Source organism: Typopeltis vanoorti, chromosome 19 (assembly GCF_054136105.1).
Source record: "Typopeltis vanoorti isolate ZY-2024b chromosome 19, IOZ_Tvanoo_1.0, whole genome shotgun sequence".
NCBI lineage: Eukaryota > Metazoa > Arthropoda > Arachnida > Uropygi > Thelyphonidae > Typopeltis > Typopeltis vanoorti.
The window spans coordinates 66,329,805-66,357,325 of record NC_143567.1 but is presented as its reverse complement, the minus strand read 5'-3'; the positions used below and the strand labels follow the sequence as shown (position 1 = coordinate 66,357,325).

The window sequence follows — 27,521 nt, the reverse complement described above, 5'->3', positions numbered from 1 at the left end:
AATCATGACTAGTCTCCTTATTTACCAATGCTCCTACGGACGAAGTTCTTGTACTACTCAAAGATAAATTATCTAAAAAGCTCATGGCCTTACTTACTCATTGCATCTACTCAGGATACCATCTATAAACAAAATTATGATCTTGCAATAGTCCATTGTCACCTGTACTTGCAAACATCTATTTAGAAGATCTGGAAGTTAAAGCTATCTCTTCTTATCCTTTAAAACCAAGAATTTGGAAAAGATATATTGATGATATTTTCCTGATTTGGAGCCATGGCCGTGAATCTCCCCTGAACTTCCTATAACATCTAAATAATCCACATCCGAACATAAAATTTACAGCTGAGTTTGAAGCTAATGGTTCTCTTCCTTTTTTGGACATCAAATGGACCCGTTCTTCAGAGCAATTAAAAATCTCAATTTACAGAAAAGCTACCCACACCAATAGATATCTCCATGGTCAATCCCATCATTATCCTCCTCAAAAGTTCGGAATCATTTCTACACCAGGACATTGTGCTCGCTCTCTTCTTGATGATAAGATAGAACTTAATAAAGAACTCAATTTTCTCAGATTTACTTTTCAACTAAATGGTTATTCACAAAAAACAATTGACAAATTCCTATTAAATCCATCCGCTCACCATAATGAAGAGACCAATAGTGTGAAAGGTAATATTTCTATACCATACATAAGCTCTGTCTCACTCAAATTGGCCAGGTTCTTAGGAAATACAACATAAGAACTTTATTTACTCCTCTTCCGAAAATCTGCTCCTTAGTGAGCCGTCCGAAAACCTAGACATCACAACCTTAAATATCCCAGTGTTTACCAGATTTGGTGCAACTGTGATATACCTTACTTTGCCGAAACAGAGAAATCGATCGAGTTATACATTGAAGAACATAGGAGAGACGTCAGTTACTGGAGAATGCGAGCCAGTGCTTTGTCTAGCCATGTTCTGTTTTCGGCCAATTCTAATGAAGATAACCTTAGCCATACAATCCAATGGGACAAGTCTAATAACATTTTCCGTTGCCACGATGAATTAGAAAGGAAGATAATAGAATCAAAAGAAATCATTCTCAACCCCCTACATCTCAACAACAACCTGAGTTACAATCTTTCAGACTGTCATTGTGTTATGATCAAATACTGGCGTTTGTGAGATGCTATACGCATGCATACACCCAACAATGAAGCCAATGAGAGAACAGTTTTGAATGTGCAGATTTCAACGTTTCAATGTTGAAATATATACACTGACTTTCCATGATGTTTACAGTTATTTCCTCTGTTTTATTGATTATTTCTTTTTTAATGTGCACCTGAAGAAGGCTGATACAAGCTGAAACTATTTGTTCTAATAAACTTTGTTTTCATTTTTCTCGGTTTCTAGTCATTCAATTTTTTACAGTGTGCAGTGCTCATTGACGAAATATCAGTATCACCGAGATTAAATTTTTGCATTTATTCCCATTAAAGACTCCTCCACTTATTTGCAGACTTTGCGTGATTTCTAAAATTAAGCACAATATTCTAATGCTTCATTGTCCTCTTCATGAAGGTGATAAATAAAGCATTAGTGCTTCATAAAGAGAGCACTTTTCGCTGCATAAACATTGCGTCACATTCGTGTTAATAGCTCGGGTGTGCTTTCAAAATGCATACACCTTTGAGCCCTTCGAAAAGATGTAAAGAGAGCGCAGCTGGTCAAATTCTTAGTGTTTAGTGTTTTTAAACTGATGAGAAGGTGAGACTGGGTGAGCTAACATTTTGAGCTCTCCCAGCACCGACTGTGATTGGTTATTGTGTCAACCAATCTAATTGAATGTTGTCACCTTGTCATGAGTTGAGCGTTTTCTGTATCTGATGGCCGTATTACAAACAGCTGTTACACATGTTTTCTGGAACTGAAAATTTGAAAGTGGATGTTAGGAGATAAATGCTAATTGTTTTTTCTTTTGCTTGTGCAGTATAGCATCTGTTGTGGTTGCAAAGTTTTTTTAACGGTATGGAGACATTTTTATTCTAGTCTTCGGAAACAACAGACAGTAAAAAATATCCATTCCTGAATAAAAATAAGATGTTGGTGATCTACAACAAAATACCAGTGTAAAAATATTCCTAATTTTAAATTATGACTGTTTTTTAATTGTTTATGTTAGTACATTATTAGTTTTGGTTTCATAATACATATTGGGGGCACTTGCGATGGGTGCATTAATCGATGTTATTTTGTCAAAATGAAATGTGAACATTTAAAAAATTGTATGTAGTTACTGGATTTGGATAGTTTTGTTACTTTGAGAAATTTTATTGTGTTTAAAATTATTAAGTACTGTGTTTTGTAAAGACATTCTTGTAAAGCTAATGGAGACGACGTCAGCCATTATACATAACTTCTTGCTTGCCACTTTCATGGAGTGCACATGCTCACTGAGGAGTTTGATGGGTGATTGACAGCTGACAGAGAGAGCATTCAGTATCGAGGTAACGAAAACAACAAGGGAGCATTTGGTATGGAAGTAATGGAGGAAAAACAAAAGTGCGCTAATGGAAGTTTAAGAACGCAGGCCGGCAAAATTTTATTGTTAGGAAATTAAGTTTTTATGTGACAGTCAGGGACATATTAATAGAAGATTCCGAAAAAGGAATCGTAGAACTGTGAGCCTTTAAAGTGAAGGAGTTAAGACTGTAAATAGGTATTGGTAAATAAAAGAAAATATTGCAATTGACATTCTATAGGAATGTTCGAGGAATCGCTGATTGAAAATTTCATCTCTTTTAAGGATGCCGGATTTATCTGTTATTTCTACTGGAAAAGGAGATGGAATTTAGCAACTTAGATAAAGCATTAGAAGAAATTTTTTCTGCTGGTACAGAAATGAACAAAAATTGAACTGCATGAGGTAAGAGTACCAATACTTCGGTGAATTCAGAATATCTTACTTCAGAGTCAGGAGGAATAATGTGTGCTACATAAGGGTGATGAGAAAGGATTGTATGGAAAAAGAAGAAGAGAATCTTATATCTTCGAAAAAAGGCCTTAACAAAGAAACTGACTATGAACATTTTGTTATTGTGTAAACAAGGTGTTTAGTCTAGTAGATGTGATTAAGCATATGTTAAACAGACCAGTAATAGAATGAGTCAGAGAATGGGTGATCTCTAAAGTGTAAGTTTATTTTCAAAGGCCTTGGATCCAGTTAATTTTGTAGTTAGTTGTGTAATTTTATTTGAAGTGTATATATTGTTTTTGTTTTATTGAATGTGTATATATTGTTTTTGTTTTATTGAATGTGTATATATTGTTTTTGTTTTATTGAATGTGTATATTTTGTATTTGGTCTTGAGTCAGTGATTTTTGGATTCTGAAAGAAACGGTTAAAAGTCATTGCACCAATTGGAATTGAACCCTTCTGCATATAAATAAAAACACTCAGAAATAGAAATAATCGTTATAGAGAAAATCTCATAACAAATGAGGATTGATAATAAATAAACTAATAAATAATTCCCCTCTTTATATCATTTGGTAACAGAGATCAAATCTCTTTATAACACCAGCATGTGTGAGATTGATAAGACAGAAGAACCACTGATACTAAAAAAAAAACAAAAACTAATGAATTTAGGATTCCCAAAAGTGTGAATAATTTCGATAATGATCGGATGTTATGTATACTGAGTCTCAGTAAACAAAATAAAATTCTTGGAAAATGCAGTGAAATATACACAAGCCAGGGAAATACACATAACATATGCAACAAATTTTACAAGATTTGCTGCTCCATGAAACCATATTTATTCCTGCAATACTCTCTCTCTCTTCATAAGTTTTTTTTTTTTTTTTTTTTTTAATTATGCCATCATAAATTCACTTATTCATGTTTAGACTTTATAGGATCATGCTAGTCGCCCTACTCAGCAACTTATGGGACACATATCACAAATGATAGTTATTAATAATTCGATTACCATTAATGAAAGTGTTTCCACTCACACTTTTCTTTCCTATTCTTACATGTCTTATAAATGATGGGACATATATTTTCATCTTTGAGTATTTCAGATATACAACCAAATATAGCATTCACCTTCATTGTTGTTTTCTAATAAATCCTAAAAGAAATAGATTGTTCCCCCCACTCTACGCAGAAGTGTTCAAAGTTATCCTGCAATTAATTGCATTGGACCAATTAAGATGAGCGCTGATGTGCTATGCACTCTCAAAACTTTCATACATCGATAAAAATGCAATCACACTGTCATGGGTGTCTGCAGAGGGGGGGGGGGGTGAACGGAGCACTTCCCTCCAGGATTGAGTAAAAAATTCCACAATTTTTTTATATATGAAATTGTGCAAAAAACTATTAATTCTGAATATTTTTTTCCAAGAATTTTCCAAGATCATTAAAATCGATGTAAAATGAAAATAATGTCTTTATAGATCGACAAATAATTACATCAAAAAATGCTAAAAGACGTTTATTGATGTAATTATTTATTTAAATCAATAATTGGGGTGGAAGGGGTGGTAAAGCACAATACATAGCCTCTCCCACTCAAATGTCAACCTCACCTTCCCGTGGTCCATCCTGTTCTAAAAGTACAAATGAGGCACTGGCGACCGAGTATGAGCGGTATAACCTTAACACCCTAACAGAGTAAATGCTGTTAGATCTGCCTGTCCAGAGGCATTAGGCAGCAGCCCTACCACTGGACTTACCCAGCGACAGGTTAGTAACCTGCCCTGGGGAAATTCAAAATACTTTCAAGTTTCATGCAAAGAAAAGCTGGACGGATTGTCAGGGAAAAGACCACAACCCAGGAAATGGTAAACGAAATTGGAAAAAGGAACACATAATGAAGATTGCAACATGGAATGTGAGAAGCATTGCACACAAAGAAGAAGAACTTGATAAACAACTAAACCAAGCTAACATAAAGATATGTATAGTAACAGAAACAAAGAAAAAACAAAAAGGTACAAAAGAAACAAACAACTATATACAAATCTACAGTGGGGGTGAAAAAAGAAGAAAGAGCAAAAGCAGGTATAATGATTATGGTACATAAATCCCTAAAGAACAATATTGTATATTACAACTATTTGAAAGTTTATTTTTCACTTGGTTAGAGTATAATAAATTTAGTTTAATCCTTTATCCAAGTGTGAGCAAACAAAGTTTGCGCCTGAAAGTATCTTCAGGACTGGGTTAAGGTGGTACAACACCAGGGCAACTCGTTGCAAAGGTGGAGCAAGCTACCAACTGTCCTATCTCAGTATCTCCTATAATGCAAAACACATCTCCTTGTGGATATGTCTAATGTTATGCATTAAGGGAAGGGCCACAACCCAGACTAGTTTCGACCTTTATTGATATCCAGAGTAAATTATTAAAAAAGGGTGGCACACCAATTGGCAATTCCTATAGGTAGAGATGACCTGCTAATGCTTCTGCCTGATATCTTCACTTAGGCCTGGCTCCCACTGAAGAGACCTCAATAAAGGTCGAAACTAGTCTGGGTAGTGGCCCTTCCCTTAATGTTAATTAGACATATCCGCAAGGAGATGTGTTTTGCATTATAGGAGATACTGAGATAGGAGTGTTGGAACTTGCTCCACCTTTGCAACGAGTTGCCCTGGTGTTGTACCACCTTAACCCAGTCCTGAAGATACTTTCAGGCGCAAACTTTGTTTGCTCACACTTGGATAAAGGATTAAACTAAATTTATTATACAACTATTTGAATGAAAGACTAATAGAAATTAGACTCAAGACATTAAGAGGCCACATAACAATAATTGGTGCATATGCACCAGAAGAGGGAAAAGAAGAAGATAGTAATATATTTTATAAAGAATTACAGAATGCCATAGATAAAACAAACAAAACTGACTATTTACTGCTAGCAGGAGACTTAAATGCCAGAATAGGAAACAAAAAATACAAAACAAACATAGGTAAATTTGATGAAGATGCATGTAATCAAAATGGTCGCAGATTGCGCGATTTTGTCATTTATAATAATATGAGAATAATGAATTCAATGTTTAAACACAAGGAAATACATAAATATACTTGGTCAGCCAGAGGATACAAATCAGTAATTGATTACGTTATCACAAATTTTAAATTAGCGGAGTTAATTTTAGACGTAAGAGCATATCGAGGCTTTGAATTAAACTCTGATCATTATATGGTATCAGCAAAAATTCGTTTTAAACCAAAGTGGCTAAAAACACATAGAATTGAAAATTCTTACCAACCAAGCTACAAAACTTCTTCATTACAGGATGCTCAAGTTAGACTACAATATCAAAAATGCACAAACTTAAAAACAGAAACCACACATGAATCAAGTGACATAGAAGATGAATGGAAAATTTGAAACAAATTCTCACAAAAGCAGCAACAGAAACCTTAGGAATAAAGCACAAATGGATTAGAAAAAGAGGACTACGAGACTGGAACAAAGAAATAGAAAATATAATAAAAACCAAAAAGGACAGTTACCAGAAATGACTAAATTCCAAAACAATAGAAGCAGAAATAGAGTATAAAAGAAATAGTGCAATTGCAAAACAAGAAGTAAGGAAAAAACATTGAGAAAGATGGAACAATTTAGTAACAGAACTAGAAAAGGATTTATTTAAGCCACAACCCAAAACCTATAAAGTAATAAAATACATGAATAAAGAAATAAAAGAAAAGATAAAAATACAAACAATAGATTTAGAAAAATGGGTGACCTATTTCCAAAATCTCTGGACAGATGAGAACAATGAATTAAAATTTTATAAGACAAAGAATGACCTAATAGAAAATATCACAGTGTTAGAACTGAAATATATAATAAAGAAGATGAAAAATAGGAAAACGCCAGGAGAAGACAATATAAATATAGAACTATACAAAAATGCAGGTGAAAAATTTAATGAAAGACTTCTGAAATTTTTTAATATGGTTTGGATATCTGGAAAAACCCCTAACTCTTGGAAAAAAGCACTGATTATCCCAATATATAAAAAAGGAAATAAAGACAATTGCAATAATTATAGGGGAATTAGCCTGCTGAATACAGGATATAAAATATATGCAGGAATATTAAAAGAGAAACTAAACAGCATTGTAGAAAACAAATTACTAGAAGAACAAAACGGTTTCCGAAAAGGCCGATCCTGCATAGATCCAATTTTTACTTTAAAATTATTAATAGAAAAGAGAAGAGAATTTCAAAAAGAAACACACGTGGCATTTATTGATTATGAAAAAGCCTTTGACAAAATTAGTAGACAAAAATTGTTTAAAATATTAACCGATTTAAACATACCAAAACAACTTTTACAATCTATTCAAGAAATATATACAGGAAATAAAATAGCAGTTAAATTAGAACACACCTCAGAATGGAAAGATATATCAAGAGGGGTACGACAAGGATGTACCCTCTCACCCTCTACTTTTCAATATATATATAAATGAAATAATAACAATCTGGAAACAGCATAACCCATTTGGTATACAAATGACCCCGCAAATGAAGATAGATACACTACTATTTGCAGATGATCAAATAGTATTAGCTACATCAGAAGATGACTTACAAAGATCATTAAAATCATTAAATGATATCTCAAAGCAATATAATATGACAATATCCAAAGAAAAAACAAAAATAATGGCATTCAAAGGAGAAAACCCAATAAGAAGTAAAATAGTGATAGATAATAAAATACTAGAACAAGTAAACACTTTCAGATACTTGGGATGTGATCTATCATACGAAGAAGAAAAAGACATAGACACTAAAATATCAAACTTTGTCAAAGTAAATGGCATAATAAATAATATATTTAAGCCATCCCTGGTACAAAAACACACTAGAATCAGACTATATAATGTCTTGTCAAAACCAACTCTACTATACGGAAGCGAAACATGGACCATGAAAAGGAAAGATGAAAAACGAATTCAAACAGTAGAAATGAAGTTCCTCAGAAAAACAGCTGGATATACCAAGTGGGACCACAAAACAAATGAAGAAATCTTACAATCCCTGAAAATAAAACCAATTAATCACTACATAAGACAGTATAAACAAAAATGGCTAGAACATTTAAATCGAATGGACAACAGCAGACTACCAAAAATATTATACAGATACAAAATAAGTGGAAAAAGAAGAATCGGAAGACCAAGAAAGAGATGGCATGAGACCGGAATAGGCCACATGGCCTAAATTCCATGTTAGGAAGAAGAAGAAGAAAAAGAATCAATAATTATAAAAATTTATTGATGTAATTATTCGTCTCCAAGCTTTGCCCCCCCCCCCCCCCTGGAAAATTTTTTGCAGGTGCATGCCCATATATATGGTCAAATTGACGTGAAATTTGTAGCACCGGTTGCATAACCCACACGACAGCACACCAAACCGAAATGGGCATGCGACGCCACTGGTATATATATATAGATGTGTCTTTCAACACATTGTACATTATTACTGTGGATGGGCTAAGGGAATTTTTTCTGTTTTTATTAATTACATTTTTAAATTTATTTTTATAGCCCATAAATCTTTTTCTAGAAACCAAACATGGAACTTCTTTTCACCACTTTAGGAGTCAGTGGTCTCACAGCAAGAGCAATGAAATTCATGTCTCTCTCCCCTAAAGGTAATCACAAACATTTATGCCTGTGATGGATAATAAGGCCTGCAGCCTGTCAGAGAGCAAATACACTCTACTTGGAAAACCAGGCCTGCATTTGTACAAATATTATGACATATGCTTTTATTTGGAATAACTTGTCTTTGAATTTTGTCTAGAACTGAGGGTTTATATAAGCAGGTGGAAGGGTTTTTCCTCCTGGTTTTTCAAATGGCAAAACTGGCAGCTGACCAGACAAGACTTGCATTTTACAGATATAATAACCTATTAGGCCAGTGTGTTATGTATGTTATGTCATTATTCGACAAGCCCAGCTCATCCTAACTCTAAGTGATGAAATTTCTCTTGGATTCACAAAAAAATTCATAAAATCTTTTTATTATTATAGTTATTATTTTGGGCATCTTCATGGAGTCTGAAGTTCCATTATGGGAGGCCCACACTAACCATTATTCACACAGTACTTATCTTACCTCCTTAAACTCATTCATTGTCAAGGCAGTCACAACTACCTCTGACAATCACTTCACTCATTTACTACTCTCTAAGCAAAACATTAGTCCATATCCTTACTAATGACATTCTGTTTCTGTCATATTGAAAAATTTCTTTTATGTCAATCTTATAGAACATCCTCAGTACCTTATAAATTTTTATCATTTCTCTACTTCTTTTCCACCTATAAACTAAACTTTGCAAGCCGCACACCTTCACTCTTTCCTCATAGGGCGCATTCCACTGACTAGTCGCAATCTTGGTCACTCACTTCTGGATATTCTACACCACTTCCCCTCATTCCCAAGAAACTCAGGTGTTGTGTTATAGATCTTGAGAGCTCTCATATATGAAATATAAAAGAAAATGAAATAAATATGAAAGCTACTATTATTGATAAAAAAGATAAGGTTTTGTGTATTTTTTTATTTGTTTAGGTTTAAGAATATAATAAATGAAATAGATTTATATATGTAGGAGATTTAATGAAAGAAGAGGAAGTTTTAGATTGGATAATCAAACAGAAGGAAGAAGATACAATAGAAGAAGTTACTGAGGAAATTCTTGAAGATCTAATAAAAAATTATGAATATGTTTTGGTTTTTTTTGGTAAGTTCATATGTTTTATCCTCTGCTTTCAGGTATTAAAATATTATGCATGGATACACATTAAAAATGTAGAATAACTAAACTGGATATTTATCTCATGTAAATATTTTTGGTACCATAATGACATTTATTTTCAAAAGGCATTCTATATATTATAAAAATTATAATATACTTTTAAACTGTGTAATTTTAAAACATTTCATCGTAGGAGGTCTACTCAAATTTATTCTAATGAGCTTTGAAGTTATTTACACTACCTCCACTTACAATGCACTCAGCCAATGCATTCCACTCACTAACAACTCTCCATGTAACAGACATACTCCTCACTCCTTTCTTCACCACATTTCTATACAACTTCTAGGGATGGTCCCTTGTTCTTCCCATTTTAACATCCACTCTTTTATAATTTCTTTTGTATTAATCTGATAGAATCCCTTAACTAACTTGAAGGTCTCTATCATCATATCTTCTCTTTTCCTCCTATCCACCAACTTCTGTAATTCACATTCTCTCAAACACTCTTCATAACCAACACCCCCCAGAGTCCTGATATCACTTTGGTTATTCATCTTTGGACCTTGTCTAGTGTTTTCACATCACAATGAAAACTAGGTGACTAAATCTGAGCACAACAGTCCATATGTGGTGGTCTGGCCAATTCCTTATATAGATGCACCACCACCACCACCTTCTTATCCCTACATGTCAATGTACTTTTTATCATAGCAGCAATATGATGTGCAGTCTTTGCAACATATGCAATGTGCCTTCTGAACTTCAGTCCACTGTTCATCATCACTACAAGAATCCAAATCTCATCCATTTCCTGAAGTTCAGTTCCACCAATACAGTATGTATCTCTATGTCTCTGTATCCCAAACATTGAAACTGCAACCTCACTCATTTGTCCAAGCTAAAAAAGCCTATTCAAATCTAGAGAATTAACATCAGCACTACTCCTGATAATTCTACCTAACTTTGCATCATTGGCAAACATTTGAAGATCCCCAGTCAATCCACAAGAAATATCATTAACAAACAACTAAAATAATAGGGGCCCAAGAACAGAACCCTGTGACACGCCACTGGTCACCTCCCTTTTTTGAGATACAGCTCCATCATACACAACTTTCTGGTATCGTTCAGAGAGTCAATCTCTGATTAATCTAACCAGTAACTTCAAAAAAAGATTTTGAAAAACAAAAAAAGTACCACTACAATGTTATTAGTTTTGATAACCAATTTGTAGTTTCCTTACATAAAATGTTAATGAACTTTTGCAGTTTTATATACTGTGTATGTAGAACACAGTGACGGTGAGTGACTAAATCTGAGCACAACAGTCCATATGTGGTCTGGCTAATTCCTTATATAGATTCGCTGAGAGAATCAGTGAATCTATATAAGGAATTATATAGTGATATCAGGACTCTGTATCAACAGGAATATAGATCAACAGGAAGGTGCCTTCCAGGGATGGCTCCTTCCTGTTGCTCTATCATATAAAAGAACTCCCAAGTATCCATCCTGTAACTACCCTTTTAGAGTTCAAATGTCTCCATCATATCACCTCTTCTTCTTCTTCTGCTGACCGACCAAATTCTGCAGTCCACATATCCTTAGTCTGTCCTCATAAAAAGCACTGTACAGTCCTGATAGCATTTTGTTATCTACCTTTGCATCCTCTCCAGATCTTGGTGACTAAATCTGAGAATAATAGGAATTTAATAAAAGGAATTTAAACCTCTACAGGAATTGAGAAATAATAAAGAATTAGTTATCACCAAAGCGGATAAGGGAAATGCAACTGTAGTACTTAACCAAAAGGACTACAAAGGTAAGCTTAATGCTCTTCTATTAGATCGGGCTACTTACCTCCCTATCAATTACAATCCCACCAACTCACAAATTAGAAAACTTCACAGGCTCCTTAAGAAAGTCACTTCTTGGCCTGTAGAAGTTACCAACAGATTAAAGCTGTTTAACTCTATACCCCCCCCCCCCCGGTATTTACGGACTCCCAAAAATACATAAAGAAAATGTGCCATTACGTCCCATAGTGGATGGCATTGATTTCCCCACATACAAACTAGCTAAACATTTGGCCAAAGCTCTCTCACACTATACTGGCAACACACCTTCACACATAAAAAACTCAGCCCACTTCAAAGCCAGCATAGAAAACCTTATACTCCAACATACTGACATAATGGTCAGCTTTGACGTCTCCTCCTTATTCACAAATGTCCCACTCAAGGAAACTTTAGAGCTAATCAAAGCTAAATTTTCTCCCGATATCTCAGCCCTATTTCAGTTCACAATGAACTCAGACTATTTCGTTTGGCAGGGAAAATTCTACAAACAAATAGAGGGGATAGCCACGGGTTCACCACTCTCCCCACCCTTGGCCAATTTCTTTATGGAGACCTTTGAGGAAAAAGCCTTAGCCTCTGCCCCACAAAAACCAACCATATGGCTTCGCTACGTTGATGATGTGTTCGCTATTTGGCCACATGGCTCTGAAACACTCCTCTCCTTCCTTACACACTTAAACAACCAACACGCCAGAATCAAGTTCACCCTGGAAAAAGAGGAAAACAACTGCCTCCCTTTCCTAGACACACTAGTCACCCGCCAGCCTGATGGAACCTTGGTTTTCTCAGTTTATAGAAAACCGACCAATACAGGCAGATACATTCACCAACAATCCCCCCCCCCCTCCCCTCACAACAATATGGAGTGGCGAAAACACTATACAACAGGGCTAAACCAATCTGTTCTAACGACATGGCCCTTAACACTGAACTAAATCACATCCTCAACACTTTCTCAGCCAATGGCTACCACCCCAAAAAAATCTAAAAAATATTAAAACCCACAAACCACAGCCCCCCCCTCCCCGGTCCACAACAAAGATTACTCTAAATCCATCACCATTCCCTACATCCGAGGCACCTCGGAAAAAATTACCAAAATTCTAAAAAAACATGACCTCACCTCCTGTTACAGGCCTTACAGAAAATTGGCATCCCTTATCCGCTCCACCAAAGACAAACCACTTCCCCTAGACCTACCTGGTGTATACCAGGTCCCTTGCAGTTGTAAACTGTTGTACTTTGGCCAAACAGGCAGGACAGCAAATATCAGAATTTCTGAACACAAGGACTACATCTGGTTTCACAAGTACAGCCATTCTGGTCTTGTAGACCATGCTCTGGATACACGACACAGAATACAGTGGAAGAAAGCTACAGTAATACACCAAAGCAAATAAAAATTCGAAAGACTATTTATGGAATCAGCCTCAGCCCTAAGAAACTCTTCAAACCTCAACAAATTTGGTTGTATGTGACTGCCCCAAATTTGGGAAGCATACGTCAGCAGACCTTCAGCCCAACGGCCAAGAACACCTACTTAGCCCGCTAGAAGGCATCATCAGGACTTCTAGAAGAACGATAGCTTCATATCTTCATTCTCATTTACTGTATTGTAGTGCCTTGCGTGCACCTGCCTTTTTGTAAGTGCCTTTTGAAAATGGCAATGTGACATTGCCGAAATATCGGAAATATTTATTAAAGTATAATTTAATTTATATTCGGATCTACATTGTTTCAATTCCCTAAGTGATTTAGAAATGCATAACCAACGTATAAGCCTGTCTACGAGAATCAACACCCCCCCCCCCTTGTAGTTCCACATATACCCTTTTTTCACAGGGGTCCTTGCACTGCTGGCAACCACCCAGGTAATCACCTCATGGTCACTTTTACCAAATGGTGGATGATTTGACACCTCATTTATAATTACATCCTCTGATGAGATGACCAAATCCAAGACCCTTAATCCTCGTGTGCCCTCTGTTACATACTGTCTGAGGTAGTTATCCCTCAAAAACTCAAGAAACTCATTTTTCTTTACTTCCAGTTGCTAGCTCTTCATTCTAGTCTATATTGCCATAATTAAAATCACCCATAATGATCATCCTTTTCTTATTTGCTTGGCTTATTTGACTATACATTTCACTATCACCACCATCCACATTACCAGGTCTATAACAACATCCCACCGAGTATTTGATTCTATTCACCTCTATCTCACACCATACTGCCTCAAAACCACTGGCGCTATTTCCATCTTGCATCTCTACCTTGTATGGACATAACTCTTTCTCTATCATAAATAGCACTCCCCGTCCCTTTTTACCCCTTCTATCCTCACGAAACACATCATATCTTTCCATCTCTATTCCTGTCCGGATGTCTTCCTCATCCAACCACGTCTCACTTATTCCGACAATCTTCGGGTGCACAGACGCAATTAGTACAACCATTTCATCTGCCTTGTTTCTTATACTTCTAGCATTGGCATACAAACACAACAGCTCATTTCTGGATCTACAGCCAGTTCCACTGATACCACTCTCTCGATGCGATCTCTGCATGCTGGACTGGGGCCATTTCCCTTTCTGCTTCTTCATTTTAGAACCCTTTGCAATTCCATCTGTTTCCTCTTGATCCCTGGTCATCCCATTTCTTTCCTGCCTACACATGCTCTAACCTCCTCTTGGAGCATCCACCTTTCTCACGCTGTGTACCCCCTGTCCACCCTGAGCCTCCCTGTTTCCCTGCTCCTCTTGCACATCCATTCTCTCATTTTCTATACTCATATACCACTCACTTCCCCATTCATTTTCACTTCTTCAATCTGTCCTGTCTTACTCTCCTGCTCTTCCACATCACTCCCCACTCGACCTGATTCATTCTCTGTATTCACTTCTCTACCTTCCAGCAGCAGTCTCTCCAAGCGACTCACACCATAACCACTTAAATGCAGTCCATCGCTCCCATACAGCTCACTTCATCCATCAAACTCATTCCACACATTAACAAACTGTACTCCCATCTCCTCACACATTTCAGCCAGAATATCCTTCATAATGCTTGCTCTCCGCCTCATTTCACCACAATCATACCTAGGCAACACACTGACTACCCTTCCTGTCACACTATTCTCTTTTATCTTTCCAAGCAATCTTTTGACATTCATTTTGACATGCTCTTTGTTCTCTCTCAAATCATTTGTACCAATTAATACGATTAACTCATTTGCTCACTCCCGCCTCATATCCAATGCCTCAATCACTCTACTCATTTTACCGCCTGGAAAACATACCTTGTGCATTTTATCCTCTAGCACACCTTTAATAATGGAGTCGCCATACAACTCCACTCGCTCATCTTTCGTTAACTCTTTCATGCTATCATGATTTATTTTAATAGTTTTGACCTGAATTCTCTTAATTTCATTCCGCATCCATTTCATTTCTTGCCTCATCCAAACCAATTCACCTTCTGAATCTCGCGACACATTCTCTCTATCATTAAATCTTTCTAACTTCCTAACTCTCAGCCCTCTCGTCTCACTTTCCCTCTCATTCATCCTTCTTTGTTTCCATACTTTCGGTCCAACATGCGTCCAACTTTCACTATCATTCTTCTCACTTTCACTCTCATTTATCTTTCTTTGTTTCCGTACTTTCGGACTAACATGTGTCCAACTTTCGCTGTCATTCTTCTCACTTTGACTGTCATTCATCTTTCTTTGTTTCAGTACTTTCGATCCAACATGCGTCCAACTTTCGCCATCCTTTCTTTTTTCGCTATCATTTATTCTTTTAATTTTTTTCACTTGCGATTTCTGCATCAGGCCATTTTAACTTTCATTCGTTCTCTCAATTTCGTTTCTTTCCGCCTCACTTTTGTCCCTTTTAACATCCGTCACGGTTTTCAAATCACTCTTTATCTTTTTTCCTGACTTTTTAACATTTTTCTCACCATCCTTCTCTTTCAAACGTACACTCGCATCACAATCGGTGCTAACACTTTCTGTCATCAATTTCTTATTTGCATTCATCAGCTCCTCGTTCAGGTCACATTTTGCACACACCCTTCTTCCATCTGCACTAAACATCCACAAATCATTTATGTAATTGAAGGAATACATATAACAGACCTCACACTTAACGAAATGACTGAAATCTATATTAAAACCATGGAATGACAATGCTGCCGCCATCTTTTTTCTCTCTGCAGGTTACTAGGTCTAATAATAACGATTTCTTAATTTAGTTTAGGCAAGAAAAATCCCCCACACTAATAATGCCGGTAGCATACAACGTTTACAGCTGCTCTTACTCAAACAATTATGCATATATACTTAATTATTCCTAGTAAAACTTATCTGAATCAGGAGCTCTTCAAATCGCGTCCGCTGCATTTGGCTCACTAGCGCCATCATTTCATTTAGCACCCTCATTTGTATAAAGAAACATCATTGAATCAAATTGTCAGTATTTCTATACCTTTTATCATTCCCTCGAGACTCCATTTGATTCTGCACAGTGTTATCACAGTGTCTTTTCCCATCTTCCGAGTGTCTAAAAGTTGTGACTGAAAAGTCACAACTTTTCTTTTAAAAAAATATGATTCCATGTTTTTTCAGTAGTTCAATAAATAGTTTCTTTGCTTGTACAGTCATTTTTGCAAAAGTTATTATGATTAATAATAATAATAATAACAATAATGTGCTTGGTTTTTATAGCACCCGAAAATTGTACAGAGTGTGAAACCATCCTCCATGAACTAGAAAATATTGATGATGACACAGATGAACATGGCATTATGTTTGTTACTACTGATGATTTAGATTTTGCAACAAGGGAAGCTGGAATTACTACATTCCCAACTATTATACTTTTTAGAAATGGGAGACCAATTTTATACAAAGGTATATTTGTATATTTTCATTTATTTATTTTTAATTTATGGAAATTGCAACTATTTTTAATCATACCATTAGGCACACATTTAATTGGAAAACAAATTATATTTGTTTTCCAATTAAATAAAAATTTTTGGCTGTGAAATTTTTATTTAAATATGCATTATCAGCAGTATTTCAAGATGTTATTTTTTTTCAAAGATGTAGTTTTAGTGATCCATCGTCTTGATCTAATCAGAGAATACTTATATTTTATGTATAATGTAGCAGTTCTGTTCAGTCAAAAAAAAAATCTTTTCTACTCAGTCATCAAATGTTTGTACATGATTGCTATATAGAATATTCAGTTTTCTTGCTTAAAATGGCATGTCTAAAAGTGAAATGCCTTTCACTTTCTAAATATTCTTTATTCATCAAGGAAGAGATGGGGTGGGACTACTCTAATCACATAAACAGAGCTAACAGATTGGTAGTATTTTCTTCATAAATCCAGGATTTTAAGTAGCACAACAGTCAGTATTTCTGCATCTAGTTAAGTCTCTTTCTAAAGTCAGTTTATCTTTTACATTATTCTGTATAAAATATATGATTCAATCACAACCCCAGCAAGTGACAAATGGAATGCAGCAAATCACAGCAACTAGTATATCTGCTCTGCACAGCACTCTATAAGTTTAATTCCACTGTGTGCATTGATGTTTACAATATCTTTAAGTGGTAGCCAAATTGTATTGCATCAGATTACAGATCGGGATCCTACAAAATCCCAAAAGGAAAAAAGTGTATAAATGATTAAAAAACATTGCATCTTCACCCAAAAAGATTACCAAAAAGCATAAGCCTTATCATGTCAAACCCAAATTACAGGATGCCTGAAACCAACACCACTAAAAGACCTGTATACTTTGGCTGGTATTGCACCCCCTTCAATTCGAAGATCTGCATTCTCAGCTGATGAAAGAAGCAGACAAATGAATTATGAACGCCACCCACTGTTCGGCCAGACCTCACTGCCCCAAAGACTAAGATCCCGACATAGCTTTCTGACAACTGTTGAACTATCTAAAAACCTCCCAGAGACAAGACTTCAACAATGGCTTGCACTATATCCTGGAAATAATACTGGTATTCCAACAGCCGAACATCTTCCACGTGGTGCCCACTTGGACTGGAATACTTGGAAAAGCCTAAACAGACTTCGGACGACAGGACACTGCAAACAAAACCTCATCAAATGGGGCTACCTCACTGGCTCAGACAATTGTGAGTGTGGGACAACCCAGTCCATGGAACACCTTCTTTCTTGTCCCTTTCTTTCATCGCCTTGTGCAAAAGAGGACCTTATATCCTGCACAGAAAGAGCAGTTGATTGTGCAAGATACTGGAGGAACATCTGACCATGTTTATTGTATATAGTTATGTATAGTTTCCTTTTTTTCATATGTAATTATTATTCCCTGTATAATTCACCTACCAAATCTAAGCTAATCTCATTGTTGCCTAATTTGTTGTAAATCATGTTGTACCACTTACTTACTTCTGTACTACTTGTGTTTGGATATGAAATAAAAATGTCAAACCCAGGCATATGGGATCGCTAAAATTCATAAACCTAATACTCCCTTTCATTCAGTAGTAGACAAGGCAGCCCCACCTACAAAGTGGCCAAACATTTATCCAAATCACTTCTTCTCTCCCCTTCCTCATAGGCAACTCTCCCTCATATATTACAAATTCTTTACACTTTAAAACAGTGATAAAAAATATCTAACCTTGACAGATTCTGACAACATGGTCAGTTTTGATATTACTTTCCTATTTATTAATATACCTTTGATCACATTAAGCCACAATTTTCCCTCCTGACATAATTCAAATTCACTATTTATTCCAGCTATTATAGGACTGCAATGGGTCTTCCCCCCCAGCGTACTTCTATTTGGTACAATTTGAAAACCAAGCACTCATCACAGCAACACTTGAGCCAATATTTTGAGTGCACTATATTGATGATGTGTTTGTTATTTGGTCTCATGGCCCTGACACTCTGGATACGTTTTTAGTGCATCTTAATAGCCAACATCCTAAAATAAACCTCTCCACAGAAAAAGAAAGTAACAATTATCACTCCTTTATAGATACAATAGTGACAACAATTTATTAATGGCTCGTTATCCTTTTCCATTTACAGAAAACCCACTTATACAGGTATTTACATAAGCAATCACAACCACCACCCTTCTCAACAGTATGACATCCTCAAAACTTACTCACTGAGTCAGGGCTATTTGTTCAAATGATATAGCCCTTGAAAGTGAGCTCAGGAATCTATAAAACACCTTTTTAGCCAATGGCTACAGCCTGTATAAAATAGATAAAATACTGCATACATCACTCATCTCTCCTGTAATTAACACTCACTGGATCACATGTTGAAAGTTTTTTATTTGGTTATACTATAAATTAAAGATGCCAAAAAATTATATTCTTGGTTTCATCCTTTATCCAAATGTAATCAAACAAAGTTTGTGTATGAAATTTCTTAATGACTGGGCTACTTGTATATAGAGGCTAATGACTTCACATCACTTGCCTTAGTATCCCATAATGCAAAGCACATATTGTTATGTACATGTATAATGTTAAGCATTATGGGAAGGGTACATTAAAAGAAATAGCTACTGTAAAGTAACTACATTCACAACACACTCATTTTTGTTCATCTAGTGACCGTCATCTATTCTCCTAAAGATCAACTTCATTTTATGAAATTTATGAAGTTCCTCATGCCAGAAGTGTAGCCTACTTTGGACAGACTGTAGATCATTTAGCTTCCACTTGAAGGACACAAAAATTTCATTCAAGATCATCTGTATGGCAAGTCAGGATCAGAAGACTATACTCTGATTACTCCACATAGGATTAGATGGAGGTAAACATTAATGCTACATAGAAGTCGTTACAATCTGAGAGACTATTTTTAGAAGCATCATCAGCTATGAAGCACTCTCTCAACCTCAACAAGAATGGTTTTATTAATTTGCCAATGCTGTGGGAAACTGTCAATTTGAAACCTGATGGCCTGACTTCTCCAAAATAACTGATGGTTATCCAGCATGCAGAGGTCAACATGTAAGAACATTAATTCAGTTTTAGTTACAATTTGAATTGTTTAATTGTTTTCCATATTTATTTATTTCAGTGCTGTGTGCTTGTCATAGTTGCTCTGAAGATTCTGGATACAAAACCAGCAAAATATTAGTAAGTTTAATAAATGTATTAAACTTACTAATATTAAACTTTTTCCTCTTTTGATGTTGTTTATACCATGAAGCTTTCTTTTAAATAATCAAAAGAACCTAACCCTTTCGATACATATTTATCTCTAGTAATTAGGTCATTCTACTTATTGGAGGAGACATGAAATAAGTAGGATGACATCATTCCTCAATATTAGGTGAAAGGTGAAAGATAATGATGAGAGTAAGACTGAGAATGATATCGACTAAAATAGTTAGCAAGAGAGTATAAGAGCAGAAAATGTGATTATGAATATGGAAGTGACTGAAAATGTAGAAGCAAATGTTATTATTATTATTAACATCCTACCTCCATGGAGTCAGAGACTCATCATGGGAGCCACAGACACTATTGCAAACAATGCTCATCCAACCATGCCTTAAAATGATTCAATGTGTCTCACAACACACTCAGGCAATGTATTCTACTCACCAACCACTCCCCATGCAAAGAGCCCTCTCCTCACTCCTCTGTTCAACACCCTCTTTATACAGTTTCTGGTGATGGCCTCTTGTTCTACCCTCCCATTTTATGAAAAATCTCTTCCATGTCAACCTATTCACGAGGCTTTGCAATTTACATTCTCTCAATCTGTCCTTGTACCCCACATTCCAAAGTTCATTGACAACCTTTGTGAATCGTCTGTGGACCCTTTTCCAACATAACCTCATTACCATGAAAACCTGGCGACCAGATCTGTGCACAGAATGTGATTACCTAAATGGAAGAAAGCTTGACTGATGGAACTAAAGTGAGAGTGATTGCCAATATGAAAGAGAGTATGATTGCTGGAATACAATAACTGAAGAATAAAACTGTTAAGATGAGAAATGAGACAGATGCAAACTGAGATTAGACATTTGGAGAATATGAATGTAAGGTGTGAAAGATTAAAATGATAGATAATGGAGGAAAAAAATGTAGCAAATAACTCGAGTATAGTGTTGTATGGAGATTCTATTATTAAAGGTATGTTGGGTGAGAGAGTGCACAAGGTAAAGAGGAAAGCAAAGGAGATGTTTATTTTGGCTATTGTGTATGATCTACCAGGGTGACAAGTGTGGTATGAGAGAAGACATGAAAGAGTTGCTTGTACACCCTAAACAAAAAAGAAGAGGTAGAATGTAAAAGAGCCTCCGTCCATCGGTGACGTGAGGAACCTTTATTTGGTCTCTTTTCAGGTTTTTCATTCCCCAGAACAGGCAAACTGGCGTCATGAACACACACAGTTTGCATCATGAATATTGCCCTTGGAGCAGGGGTTGCCAGACTTCTTTGACCGTCGACCCCTTCAAGAGTTTCTTGACTTTTTATCAGCTCCCTCTATTTTACTATTACATAATTATAATAGGACAAGCAAAAAAGATGCTTATGTGAGTTTTTAGATTGTTTATTTTATAGTTACAGTGTTTATTGTATGTATAATATAGTATATATTATTATATTGGCTTAACGTCAAAGGGATACGTTTTTGTTTTTGACATCCTTCTTAACATTACATATTTGATAGGAGGGATAAATAATATATAAAATATAAAATTTAATTTAGATAACAAAATAACAATAATACAATCTTCCTTATATATATATGTAGAAAGTATTTTTACCTTGGGTAAAATTATGTTAAAGATACCAAGCAATTTTAAACACTTGGTTTTACTCTATTTCCCAAGTAAGCAAACAGACAAAAGTCAAGTTTGCACCTGCAATTGATGCAAGTCTAACTGATCCTACAGGTAGTGCAAGACCAAGGCAACTCGTGGTAAAGGTGGGGCAAGCTCCGATCACTAATCTTAATATTTACCCTTAATGCCAAAACACATCTCCAAGAAGGGGATGTATGATGTTTTGTATTAAAGGCAAGGGGCCACTACCCAGACCGGTTTCGACCTTTATTGAGGCCTCATCAGTGGGAGCTGATGAGGCCTTTACCACGAGTTGCCTTGGTCTTGCACTACCTGTAGGATCAGTTAGACTTGCATCAATTGCAGGCGCAAACTTGACTTTTGTCTGTTTGCTTACTTGGGGAATGGAGTAAAACCAAGTGTTTAAAATTGCTTGGTATCTTTAACATAATTTTACCCAAGGTAAAAATACTTTCTACATTTATATCTCCTCCAGAGATTTTTGTTTAATAAGGTTAAAACACCTTATGGTAACTTGTTTTGGTAAAATACTTACAAGCTCTGTATTACTAAATCTTGGTATTCTAGCCTAGCTCCCACTGATGAGGCCTCAATAAAGGTCGAAACCGGTCTGGGTAGTGGCCCCTTGCCTTTAATACAAAACATCATACATCCCCTTCTTGGAGATGTGTTTTGGCATTAAGGGTAAATATTAAGATTAGTGATCGGAGCTTGCCCCACCTTTACCACGAGTTGCCTTGGTCTTGCACTACCTGTAGGATCAGTTAGACTTGCATCAATTGCAGGCGCAAACTTGACTTTTGTCTGTTTGCTTACTTGGGAAATGGAGTAAAACCAAGTGTTTAAAATTGCTTGGTATCTTTAATATATATATATATATATATATGAAAATAAGACTTTTATTAACTTAGTATACAATTTACTAACGTTGTCAATGTGAAGGGTGTGCTTCGTGACTCTTGACAAGATTAGCAATGCTGGGTTCAAAATTAGTAAGTTTCAGCCTTAAATCGCCATGAAATTCTATATCTAGTTTATTTCTTTGTTTTGTTAAAATTGAATTAACATCGCTGAAATCAGTTTCAACCATTTACGAGCTTGAAAATTCAAGCAAAAAGGGGAGTACCACTTCAGAAAGTTTTGGATATTTTTCTACAACATTTATATTCATTCAAAAGTAACTTAAAGTCCTATTTTTAAAAAGCGTCTTAGCTTCAAGATCAACTGACAATTCAATAAGTTCATCTTGTAAGTTACATTCGATATTTTCAATATCTGCAGAAAATGGCATGATAACCCAATCTGGAATGGGCATGTTTTCAAAATCTGCAAAGCGCAATTTAAAATCATCGCTCAAAGTTTGAAGATGTTTTGTGTATATTTCTAAGTCTACATTTATAGTCTATATTCTAAGTCTGTATTCTAAGTCTCTGATTGGTATCAGTGGAGATTGAACTGCCCACTCAGTCTCCAAAAAGTTAGATAGGGCTAAATGGCCTCGCCTACTCCCGTATACGGGAATAAAAAGGCGTTAGCTGATTTCTAAGTCTACATTTTTTACTTCCAATTGCCGTAGATTCGAAAAGTACTGAAAATCTTTTCGTAACAATGATGATTTAAATAAGGCTAATTTAGCTTGGAAGCCCGAAAGAATCGTCCAAGCTTGAATAATCGTATCATCTTTACCTTGTAGACGGGTCTGTACATCATTAAATTTTGAAAATAAGTCCGCCAAGTAGAAAATATGATTCTTATTTCTCTTCATTTCATCACTCAAAAACAAATTAACATCTGTAAGAAACTCTAGGGTTGAGTCGAACAACTCAATAAATCTTTGTAGACTTGCACCTCTAGACAACCATCTTACTTCAGTATGCAAGAGTAATTGGTTTGATACTTCATCATTTTTTTCACAAAATTTGGCAAACAATCGCGATTTAAGAAGATGAACTCTAATTTGATTAATAGATTTAATACACACTCAGAATATCATGCAGTTCGTCACTGAGAGTTTTCCCCACCAAATGGTTTCAGTGCAACACACAGCTTGAACTCGTTAACGGCCCACCATTGCAGGTGCACCATCTGTGGCTATTGCTGTTATATTAGTAAATGGAATATCATACTTACTTAAATATTCCTCCAATCGCTGAAAAATTGTCAACCCTCATTCCATCACTTCAAGATATTTTGCAAATAAAAATTCGTCAATAATTTGATGTTTGGTTTTACTATAATATCTTACATAAGCCATAAGAATAGAAGAACTATTGAATGTACATTCATCAAGTTGGATGGAGAACTTACTATTTTTGAGTTCTGATACTACAGTTTTTTCTACATCTTCAGCCATTTCACCAATACATCTTTTCATGGTATTCGCACTCAATGGTAAGCATTTTAAAACAGGGCCAAAATCTTTTTTCTTATGGTTTAATTACTTCTTTGATTGTGGGTATAACAATGTCCTCTGCAATTGTATATGGTTTTCCTTTTTTTGCTATATTAAAAGAAATATTGTAGGAGACTGTTAATTGTTGTTTATTGTCAGCTTCGGCAGGTGCTTTCATAAATGATTTTATAGTTGGTCGATATGTGTATTTCTCTTTCAGTTCTTTAAAAAAGTCAAGATCTTTATCTTTCTTATCGGGATGGAGTCTTTGAAGATGATTTTTCATTTCTGCTGGTTTCATTGCACTGTTACTAAAAGTTTTTTCACAAAGAAGACACATAGGCCTCATTTTGTTTCTTAATGAAGCAATAAATCCAAGTTTCAAATATTCTAACGAATATTGTCGGCATTTCTTTTAAGAATCTGAAGCTGCCATTTTGGTTACTGGGGTTGTAACAACTTGAAGTAGTCAGTAAGCAAAAGTAATAAGTCTAAATAATATACCTACCTACTCATGTATTTTTATAGGATGTACAAAACTACCAGCCCTGATCAACTCTTCAACATAGAGAAATTTAGTTCGTGAATGAATAACCTTGAATTATAATATGTATGTTGATGAATTTTAGAACATTAACGCTCACTTGTATGTCGATGCGCTAAAATGAGACTGGGATTGAATACGTGTAAGTATAAGAAAATAAGCAACCCCTCACGTGTTGCAATCTCGCTCCCAGTCGCCAGTCGGGTGGGAACCACTGACATCCGTTTATTGGTAAACGTCATTTTGGCCTACTTGATTGGGCTCCGTAACTATTTTCGTGACCTTGCTCCATCTTACAGGTCCTATTCATATCACTGTTCCCACGATTCACTCTCAATTGCATTGTCATTCAGGATGGAGGTAATCCAAGTTAACCGAATTAAATATTACTCCTACAATGATGTCTTATATTTTTCTATCGACCCCTGACAATGTTATATTGACCATTTTGGTGACCACTGCCTTAGAGGATGCAGCAGAGGTATCAGACATGCCAGCTGCATTAATTTGTCATGAGCGTCTCATTGGGGAGGAGGGTCTCAACGAATTGTAAGGGATAGATGAGAAGGAGAGGATAGGATAGAAGAATGTAAATGCTGTCACTTGTCACTGTATGATATAAATGAGCTCAAATGGAGAGCTTTGAATGTGAATGAGTCAGTGCATTGATTGTGCAGGAGGAATGGTGTAGAATGAGTTTGATGCAAGAAGGATTTATTATTATTATTATTATTATTATTATTATTATTATTCAGGCCTCCATGGAGTCAAAAGACTCATCGTGGGAGGGTCCCTCTTAGGAAACACAAAGTCTATCATACCACTCCTTAAACTCATTGACCGTTCTCGCTCTCACCACTCCATCAGGAAATGCATTCCACGGTTCAACCATCCTCCATGCAAAGAAACCACTCCTCACCCTCTTGCTCACAGTTTCCTTTCGTAACTTCCAGGGACAGTCCCTTGTCATCATTCCTTCACGCTGTTCAACCAAGCGAAAGAACTCCCCAGTGTCAACCTTGTAACCACCTCTCAACAGTTTAAAAGCCTGAATCATATCACCTCTCCTTCTTCTATCCACCAAACTCTGCAGTCCACATTCCCTCATTCAATCCTCATAACTAACATTGCAGTCCTGAAACCATCTTTGTTATCCACCTACCCTTTCCACAGTTAATTTATCCCCTTCAAATCCTGGGGGCCAGATCTGAGAACAATAGTCTAAGTATGGTCTGATCAGAGGAATGATAACTCTTTTATCTCTGCCGGTCAGTGCCCTTTTCTTTATTGCAGCAATCCTCTGTGTTACCTTCACCACCTTTACAATATGTCCCCTAAATTTCAGGTTTCTATCAATCATCATTCCCAGATCTCTTGTCTCTCCTACTAACTCCAGTATAACTCCTCCAATAGAGTATGCAGCATCCCATCCACATGTCCCAAACCTCAAGACCTTACATTTTGCTGCATTAAACTGATACCCCCATTTTTTTGCCCATCTGTCTAGCTTTCAAATTCTCTTGCAGGGCTACCACATCTGCACTATTACTAATAACCCTTCCCAGCTTCACATCATCCGCAAACAACTGAATATCCCCTTGCAATCCACTGACAATGTCATTGATATAAAGGTTAAACAGTATAGGTCCCAGAATTAGCCCTGTGACACCCATCTTGTAATCCTCTGCTTCCTTGATATTGCCCCACCATACACAACTCTCTGATACCTATCTGACATCCAGACCCAGAATGACATCCAGAATGGATATGTGTAGAATTACAAAGCAGATGATTATGAGAAACTGAATAGTCAATCTTCAGCAGTGTCATGGCATAAGAATTTGGAGGAGAGAAATGGTGTGGTGAATGGGAAGTGGTGAATAGGTATTTGAAGAAAACAATATCAGACTGTATTTATCAGACCTGATTTATCCTTCTGACAGATTCAGAAGAATAAGTCAGGTAGCAGTGAGATAGATGAATAACATCATTAAGCAGGAGTTGCAGACAAAGAAAAAGTTGTGCAGGGAGTATAAAGAAAAAGATTGTCAGTTTAGTAATGCCATGAGCAGTAGAAGGAACATGCAAGTAGGGTGAACATGTATGGTAAGGAAGGCCAAAACTAATTATGAGATCAAGCTAGCTGATGAGGCCAAAAGAAATCCTATCATTCCATAAGGATGAATGATTATGGAAAGATGACTTTAAAATGTGCTGATAGTAGCGAGGTAACAGACCAAACCAAACATTTGAAGTACTGAGTGATTGTTTTGCAAGTGTGTACCATCTAGGTGGTGATGTTGCAATGTCTTATGTGACATTGACTAATGGAAGAATAGTGGTTGCAGAAATGAAGATGCTCAGAATATTGCAGAACCTCAGTGTAAACATGATCATGGTATTAGATAGCATATCAGCCCAAGAATGTGTAAGGGAATTATCAGCTCTTCTGACCAAGCTGTTTAATTTAAGTCTCAGTACTAAGAAGATAGCAAAGGGGTGAAAAGAGTGCAAATTTGTCCCACTGCATAAAGGAGACAGAAGGAGACTCCTAGACAGAAGTAGCAAATTAAAATGCTGATTAGTATTTCAGGAGTGGTGTTATTGCATTGGAGAAATAAAAGAAAGAATTCTCTTTGTGAAGGGTAGATCTTACCTTGGTAATTTGCTTATTTTTTATAATAAAGTGACAATGGAGTTGGATAAAGGAAATGGCTACTGAGTGATACTGCTGGACTTTGGAAAGGCATTTGACAGGATTCCACATAGAACTCTATTGTAAATTGGAGCAAATAGAGCTGGATATGAATCTAAATTACAGGTTGGCTGATAGACAGGTATTATTATTATTATTATTATCTGACCTCTATGGAGTCAAAGGACCCATCATGGGAGATCTGTAACTTTCTCTCATGTAAAAAGATCATCAAAACATGGCTTGAACCCATACATGCTTTCAGGCAATGCCTTGCACTCACCAATCACTCTCCACAAAAAGAACTGCTTCTCACTCCCCCTCCCTCACACCGTCCTTATACAGCTTCCAAGGATTTCCTCTAGTTCTACACTTGC

General features: G+C 36.1%; 1 protein-coding gene across 1 annotated transcript in view; it reads left to right on the top strand.

Annotated features, from left to right (window-relative positions):
- The window catches only part of LOC150096202 (uncharacterized), an 881,296-nt gene that overhangs the window by 481,741 nt on the left and 372,034 nt on the right, over positions 1-27,521 (top strand). The window contains exons 18-19 of the mRNA XM_090409004.1: positions 9,653-9,784; positions 16,388-16,573. Coding sequence (XP_090265130.1) covers positions 9,653-9,784; positions 16,388-16,573 — 318 coding nt within the window. The remainder of the gene's footprint in view (positions 1-9,652; positions 9,785-16,387; positions 16,574-27,521) is intronic.